General features: G+C 35.1%; 1 protein-coding gene across 1 annotated transcript; it reads left to right on the top strand.

Moving 5' to 3' along the window:
- The first annotated feature begins 643 nt into the window (after window positions 1-643).
- Window positions 644-2918, top strand: LOC139701302 (glycerol kinase-like). The gene is made up of 2 exons (XM_071607254.1): window positions 644-871; window positions 1023-2918. Exons 1-2 carry the CDS (start codon window positions 720-722, stop codon window positions 2530-2532), a joined length of 1662 nt encoding a protein of 553 aa, XP_071463355.1. The 5' UTR covers window positions 644-719; the 3' UTR covers window positions 2533-2918.
- Window positions 2919-8886: the final 5968 nt, after the last annotated feature.

Genomic DNA, 8886 nt, shown 5'->3' on the forward strand with positions numbered 1-8886 from the left:
CTCAAGGTACCATGGGAAAATAGAACTATCTATCAGATGTAGGTAATCAAGCACTACAGACTCCTAGGGTAGCAGAAAAATTGGGGTTTATATGGACACTTTTCTGATGTTCTGTTTTTATACAGAGTACCATTTACAAAATTCATTGTCCTTTTAGTGTTTCCCCAAGGATGTTGGTTTTAATGCTATTCTCAATTAGTTCTCTGCAAGAAGTAGTTTTCCAAGGTCAAACACATTTGAGAAGCAATAGCTACCATAGAGGCTCTGAGTATTCCTGCTAAAATTAAACCTACTTAAATTAACCTGGTGTTTGTACCAACCAATTTGATTACAAAAAAAAAAATCTTTCACATATTACTTTCAGTATTCTATTTAGTATTGTATTCACAGAAAATGACTCAGGGTATCCTTTTTTAGATAATACATACTTATTTATAGAAACATAAAATTGTGTTTGGCTTTTTGAACTCATGTGTAGCTGTTATTTGACTCTTAGAGTTTTTTTAGTCTGCTTACTTTTTAGACACATCTTCATGATTTACTTTGCTTGACTTCTTAAATGTAAATACCAGTTTTCTTTCTTTTTTAAAAAATGTCATTTTTAGTGTTCAGCAGACGCTCGTGGTCTTAGTCTCCGGTCTCTCCGCCCGCCCCTCCCCCGCCCACCGCGGTCACCCGGGAAACCGGCCGAGATAGCCCGCCGACTTGAAGCTGGTTTCATGGCAGCGGCGAAGAAAGCAGTTTTGGGGCCGTTGGTGGGGGCAGTGGACCAGGGTACCAGCTCGACACGCTTTTTGGTTTTCAATTCAAAAACAGCTGAACTACTTAGTCATCATCAAGTAGAAATAAAACAGGAGTTCCCAAGAGAAGGGTATGTTTCCTAATTTGATTTGTGAAGACAAATTGTGTTTATTGGTTCATTTTACCCTTCCCTGTAGATTTGTAAAGTAACCTTCCCCGGGCACCCTCCTGAGAAGACTTGAGGGATTGGTATTAGTCAAGAAAAAAAGTAATAACTTTAGATGGGTGGAACAAGATCCTAAGGAAATTCTGCAGTCTGTCTATGAATGCATAGAGAAAACATGTGAGAAACTTGGACAGCTCAATATTGATATTTCCAACATAAAGGCTATTGGCGTCAGCAACCAGAGGGAAACCACTGTAGTCTGGGACAAGTTAACAGGAGAGCCTCTCTACAATGCTGTGGTGTGGCTTGATCTAAGAACCCAGTCTACCGTTGAAAATCTTTATAAAAGAATTCCAGGAAATAATAACTTTGTCAAGTCCAAGACAGGCCTTCCACTTAGCACTTACTTCAGTGCAGTGAAACTTCGTTGGCTCCTTGACAATGTGAGAAAAGTTCAAAAGGCTGTTGAAGAAAATAGAGCTCTTTTTGGGACCATTGATTCATGGCTTATTTGGAGTTTGACAGGAGGAGTCAATGGAGGCGTCCACTGTACTGATGTAACGAATGCAAGTAGGACAATGCTTTTCAACATTCATTCTTTGGAATGGGATAAAGAGCTCTGCGATTTTTTTGGAATTCCAATGGAAATTCTTCCCAATGTTCGGAGTTCTTCTGAGATCTATGGCCTAATGAAAGCTGGGGCCTTGGAAGGTGTGCCAATATCTGGGTGTCTGGGGGACCAGTCTGCTGCTTTGGTGGGACAAATGTGTTTCCAGGATGGACAAGCCAAAAACACGTATGGTACAGGATGTTTCTTACTATGTAATACAGGCCATAAGTGTGTATTTTCTGAACATGGCCTTCTGACCACAGTGGCTTACAAACTTGGCAGAGACAAACCAGTATATTATGCATTGGAAGGTTCTGTAGCTATAGCTGGAGCTGTTATTCGCTGGCTACGAGACAATCTTGGTATTATCAAGTCCTCAGGGGAAATTGAAAAACTCGCTAAAGAAGTAGGTACTTCTTATGGCTGCTACTTTGTTCCGGCATTTTCAGGGTTATATGCACCTTATTGGGAACCTAGTGCAAGAGGGATAATCTGTGGACTTACTCAATTCACCAATAAATGCCATATCGCTTTTGCTGCACTAGAAGCTGTTTGTTTTCAAACCCGAGAGATTTTGGATGCCATGAATCGCGACTGTGGAATTCCACTCAGCCATTTGCAGGTAGATGGAGGAATGACCAGCAACAAAATTCTTATGCAGCTGCAAGCGGACATCCTGTATATTCCAGTAGTGAAGCCCTCCATGCCTGAAACAACTGCACTCGGTGCTGCAATGGCAGCAGGGGCTGCAGAAGGAGTTGGCGTTTGGAGTCTTGAACCTGAGGATTTGTCAGCTGTCACGATGGAGCGGTTTGAACCTCAGATCAATGCTGAGGAAAGTGAAATTCGTTATTCTACGTGGAAGAAAGCTGTGATGAAGTCAATGGGTTGGGTTACAACTCAGTCTCCGGAAAGTGGTGACCCTAGTATCTTCTGTAGTCTGCCCTTGGGCATTTTTATAGTGAGTAGCATGGTAATGTTAATCGGAGCAAGGTACATCTCAGGTATCCCATAAATAATACCAACTCATGGATTCCCAAGATGCAAGCTTTTTATGTAATGAGAGAATCCAGCAATTCTGTCTCTTAATGTGATGACACTATTCATAGACTCTGATTTTATTTATAAGCCACTTGCTGCATGATCCTCCAAGTAGACCTGTGGCTTGAGGTAAAGAAAATGCCACAGAAAGAATGCTACAGAAATATTTGGTGTGTTTTTTAACACTGACAGTTAAGGTTGGGCCAGCTACATTTGGGGCTGACCCCCTCCATTGTCATAACATCCTGCCCCATTCCCTCTAAGATTTAGGAAGAATTCAGATCCTATCCATTGGAGTCTTTCATCAAACATATTCAGATTCTAACGGACCAGGATTTTGATTATCTGCACCTTACATGCCTGATTAAGGGGTTAATACTAACCTGTTAAAAAGAGTGATTTTTTTGGTTTGCCAAAAGTTTTCTTTTCTATATATTAGAAAACCACATCTTCATTGAATGTTTAAATGTAAAATTCTACTAAAATTATTAAGACGACAATTTAGTATCTCATAGTTTGGATATTTTTCTGAAAAGTATTTGCCAAAACTGAAATGCTTCAGTATTTTACATTGTCTGACTAATTAGAGTGACTTTTTGTCTGGATCTTATAGGAAAGGATGTTTTCTTTTTCTTATTTCTTCCATCTTTCCTTTTTATATTTTTTTACTTTATATGTATAACATACATGCCTATATATTTTATATACTACTGGTAGCCCATTTATAAATTTAGGAGCACATTGTATTTAGTAGGTTAACATGGCTGGTTTTAAGTGGACTACTATGTATATAAATAGTTTGGGGGAAACAGCTGTATACATGTTTGGGCAACGGTTATGCATATTATTTAACCAAGAGAAATTTTTCTTAAAGAGCCAATATTTAAAATTTAAGTATATCTCCTATGTCAATAAAAGAAAATGTACTTAAAAAAAAATGTCATTTTATTGGATCCAACCTATGTTTCCAGCTTTCCATTTTGGATCGTCGGTATATTATATTATGCACTCATCATCAGTTTGAGATATTTGCTATTTACAAATGCCATGAGCATCTTTATGTCAATTATAGAAAAGAGATAAGGAGAAGGAATGGGCAATAATGGAACCATACTATAAACCATCACTCTCTGATTATGACTGCTGATCTCATTAACTAGTGACACATCCTTCAGAAGGGAAATTCACATAGCTCATGCCTCTAGTCTTTGTGATTTTCAAATTTTTATTCAAGAGGGAAATAATATTTTCCTATTTTTAGCTCCTTCAGTTTTTCCATAATAAAATCATTAATAATTTGGTTTCTAAGAACAATGGATGTCTTCTAAAGAAGTAACACTGGTCAAGATCTTGATTTTTATTTTGCAGAAATAAAAATATGTCCTATAACACCCAGTGTCTTTCCTTGCTAAGTTTTTGTGATTTCAATGAATTTGTATTGCAATTTCTATATTAACGAATAGCCACATGAAACTGTATATACCAATTAGTGTAGTTTGTTAATAAATACATTTGAATGCATGAGATGTAAGGCTTTCAAATTAAGCATTTAAATATAATTGCTGTTTAAACATCATTTGACTTAACAGATGAGTAGTTTTTTATAATTCCATGTTTGGAGTGGTCTATTATTAATTTATCTCTACACAAAGGAAAAATACAATGTGTTGCTTAAATTTAGCCAAACCAAACTATTTTTATGTAATTTGTTTATATTTATGTAAATGTATTTGCACATGTTTAGCCCCAACTTTTCATTTCCACTAATTTGAATCCTGGAGGAGGAGTTTTGGTTTTTGTACAAATCACTAAGTTAGTATTATTGAGAATTTGAATCTACTTTACAATAGAAGACCATCTTTTAATTTTCATTGTTAACATTAATTAAGAAAGGAATGTACCAGAAGTAGTAGAGAGCTCAAATCCTAAGACTGACAAGTCCTGAGTTCATGATTGACTCTGTGCCATTTTCTATCTGAGGCATCATGAATAAGTTATTCTGTGCATTAAAACTTCAGTTCCCCGTTTGTAAAACGGACATTAGGATGGTGATGAATACCTACCTCATAGCATTGTTTTAAAGACTACATGGAATGAATTCAAGTAAAGGCCCTACTACATTGTCTTACAAACATTAAGTGTTGGGTAATGTGATTACCAATCTCTTAGTTTTATTTGTAAGCAAAATGTCTAAACTGTCCAGAAAAAAAGTTAACATGTAAAATTAAACTTTTATCTGCATGAGGCTCTGGCAATCAAAACAGACATATTTCTCAAAAATTTTCTATTTTTATGATTACCTTGTATATATTATCTAATTAATACAACCTGGCAGTATATTTTAAATTCAGAATATTCCAAAAGCACTTAATATGCCACCATACCAACAGCATCCAAGACATTTAAATCACAACATTTACCACATTTGGCAGAAATGTATATTGTAATTGGGATAATAGGGTCTACTGTTGTTGCATGGCCCATGTGTGGCCCAAACAGTCTATAATAAAACCAACAAAGCAGTAATTCTTTCTCATTGACACACAAGTATTCCAAATTTGTCCAGTTGGAAATGGAGCTCTTTAAAATAATTTAATTTTAGGACATTGATGTAGATATTTTGTTTCCTTTTCAAAGCTATATAATTTGATTAAAATTTTGTTTGAATGTTTTTCTTTTCTTAAATATAGCAGATGTTACAAAAATAAAATGGGAAGGCTATGGGTAAAATGCCTTTGTTTGAAATATGCTATTATTTAATACTACAAATTCTATGAGGTTTAATTATGATCAGTCCATTAAGTACCAGAAAAACAGACTAGCCAGCACTCTAAGTCATCTGAAGAGACAGGCTCGGTGAAAACATCTAGTACATAGTACCCACACAATCAGCAAGTCCTTATGGATGCTCATATAGACTGTTTCTGCACAAAGAAGCATTGTTGAAGGGATGTAAGTTTAGGATGAAATATAACCTGCACTTCACTCACTGTGGGTTCTTAGTTGTTCTCTCAGAAGATAGTAATTCTTCTATCCAGAGGGCTACTTCTGTATAATGCAAAGGTTCTTCAGGGGGAGTGAATATTTACCCTCATTTCCACTCTGCCTTTACCACTGGTGCTTTCTGACTGTATCTTTAAGGGATAGGAGCCTTCAATAGAGAACTTTATGGTAGGGACTGAGAAAGGATAACCTGGTTCCTTTTCCCCCCATGGAGCAATTAGCTTATTCTATAACAATTTTTTTTCTCAGTTAAAGACCACCTAATACATACACTAAATTGTTTTGTGTTTTTTAAATTTCATAAAACTAAAAAACCTCTTGACTAATGAAGCCTATGCGTATTTCTCCTAAACAAGATGGCTCAATAAGTTGACTAAATAATAAGATGCTCAATAAATTAGAGGAACAATTTGAAATGACAGGATTTTCCAATAGATAAGAAAATAAGAAAGTGAACTTTTAAAATTTATGTTATTCTCATTTGAAACCATTTTAAACTATTTTTTATATTTCTAAAGAAATATCTTATTTGTTTTCATTAGTAATACATGACAGTAGAATGCTTTTATGCATATTGAAATATCATACATTCATGGGTTATATTTTCTTATTTTTCTTCTTCTACATGTTGTTTAATCTCATATATATATATATATATATATATGATTATATATATTAATATATATAATATATAATTATACTGTTACATAATACTAATCTTCCTTAGTCCATATCCTCTCACCTTACCCCACTCTCCTCTACCTTATCTGAAGTAAACACATTCTTCTGTAGTGCCTCCCAACCTTGTTGAAAATTAGCATTTATATATTAGAGAAAACATTTGTGTTTTGATTTCACAGGATTTGCTTGTTTCACTGAAGGTAATATTCCCCATGTCCACCCATATATCAGCAAATATTATGACTTCATTCTTCTTTCAAGCTGAGTAATACTCCATTGAATATATATTCCACATTTTCTTTATTCATTCATCTATTGAAGGACACCTAGTTTGGTTCCATAGATTAGCTACAGTGAATTGAGCTGCTATAAACATTGACATGACTGCATCACTATAGTATGCTGATTTTAAGTCCTTTGGCTTTAAACCAAGGAACAAATGGCTTGGTGTAAAGGTGATTCCATTCTATGTATTCTGCAGAAGCTGCATACTGCTATCCACAGTTGTTCTAACAATTTGAAGTCCCATATCAATGCATAAGTGTACCTATCCCCCCACATACTTGCCAACATTTATTGTTGCCTATATTCTTGATGATTGCCATTCTGAATGGAGTGGCATAAAATTTTAGGGTAGGTTTGATTTGCATTACTCTAATTGCTAAATATATTGAACCTTTCTTCATAAATTTATTGATCCATTGTATTTATTTTCCTGTGAAATCAAACTAATTTCTGAATACTTTTTTATTTCATTAAAATTATTCTTAAATTACCTGAACAGTAATAAAAGCAATGTGTTATAAACCACAAGTGAGAAATTCATATGTTCCATGAGTACCAAGACAGTACAGACTATACAATTAGAATAACATGATTTAAAATCAGAAAGCATGTATTTTGGAGAAATTTTTCAGTGTACCTCAAGGGGACTTTTGGGGAAAGAAATGTTGTGCAGGAATAATCACACACACACACACCTGGGATAAGAAGCAGGTTTATTATCAGGATCTGACAAGGATGCTCTGCAAAAAGAGAGGAACAGCATCAGCAAGGATGAAAATCAGACCCAAATCCTCCTTGAGTGTTACCTTTTAAAGGATAGAAACATGGCCACACACTTGGGGTGGTTTTAATCTTGACTGATATAGTAAGCATCCCTTGATCTTATGGAAGGCAAGTTTATTTCTTAGGAAACAAGCAAGGCTGGCAGTATTTCTGTCTCACAGAGAAAGAATAGGGAAACTGGTATGTCTGTTTTATCTTCTCAAGGAGAGAACAGGGAAACTAGTATGTCTCCATATCAGAGGCATAAGCAAACATATCCATTTTCACACATAAACACACATATGCATGCACAATTAAAGCTCCAATGATACTTAGTCCTAAAGTGGACCATTGATTGGAAAATGTGCATATTCAAATCTATTTCAAACAAAAGCAATGCATCCCACATGATTTGTAAAGATTTGCGCAAGTATGAATCCTCTCATGCTTGATAACACTTGAATTGTACATAGAATTTTCCCCACATTCTTTACCTTTGTATAACCTTTCCAGTGTGAATTCCCCTGTGTTGACTAAGGCCTACACTTCAAATAAAAGCCCTGAAACATTCTTTACATTTTTATGGTTTTTCTCCAGTATGAGTTCTTTGATTTTTATTAAGGTATGATGTTTCATTAAAATCGTTGTCACATTCTTTACATTTATATGGTGTCTCTCCATTATGAATACGATTGTGAACAATAAGCCTTTGCCTAACACTAAACTTTTGCCACATTCTTTACATTTGTATGGTTTTTCTCTAGTGTGATTTCTTTGGTGCACATCAAAGCTGTTCTGAACAGTAAATTCTTTGCCACATTCCTTACATTTCTATGGTTGCTCTCCAGTGAGAATTCTCTGGTGCACAATAAGTGTGCCTAACATTAAAATATTTGTCACATTCTTTATATTTGTAAGGTTTCTCTCCAGTATGAATTCTCTGGTTTTGAATAAAATGTGATCTTTTTTTAAAACCTTTGCTACATTCTTTACATTTGTATGGTTTCTCTATAGTATGAATTCTCTGGTGTTTACCAAGGAATAAAATTTGATTAAAAGATTTGACACATTCTTACATTTGTATCACATCTCTTCGGTGTGAATTCTCTGATATTGAGAAAGCTATTGTGTCTGAGTAAAAAAATTTTGCCACAATATTGATATTTGTTTCTTTTTTCTCCAGTATGAATTCTTTGGTGAATTATAAAGTTTGATATTTGATTAAAATTCTTGCCACATTCTTTATATTTGTATGGTTTCTCTCCAGTGTGAGTTCTCCTGTACCCTATAGTGTTTGGCCTAATATTAAAACTTTGCCACATTCTTTATATTTGTATGGTTTCATTCCACTATGAATTCTCAGAAAGCTGGTGATGTGACTGTCACAATTCTGTCCATCTGACTTTCAGGGGCTCATTTTGGTGACCCTGTTATTCATGTTTCTCATTTGTCTTGGGATTATTGCTCTAGTTTTCCCAAAATTTTCCATTGCCAAGCCAGTTTTATTTTCTCTCAGCTACTAACTCCATCTTTTCATCTCATTCATTACATCTCTAGGAGTCTGGAAGCCAGTGGTGTCCTTCTCAGCAGAAGTCAG

The sequence above is a fragment of the Marmota flaviventris genome, unplaced genomic scaffold (assembly GCF_047511675.1).
Source record: "Marmota flaviventris isolate mMarFla1 unplaced genomic scaffold, mMarFla1.hap1 Scaffold_44, whole genome shotgun sequence".
In the NCBI taxonomy this organism is placed as follows: domain Eukaryota; kingdom Metazoa; phylum Chordata; class Mammalia; order Rodentia; family Sciuridae; genus Marmota; species Marmota flaviventris.

Coding starts and splice junctions, on each gene's coding strand:
- LOC139701302 (XM_071607254.1), top strand. CDS start 720: ATGGCAGCGGCGAAGAAAGCAGTTTTGGGGCCGTTGGTGGGGGCAGTG. Junction 872..1,022: donor CAGGAGTTCCCAAGAGAAGG/GTATGTTTCCTA, acceptor TAATAACTTTAG/ATGGGTGGAACAAGATCCTA.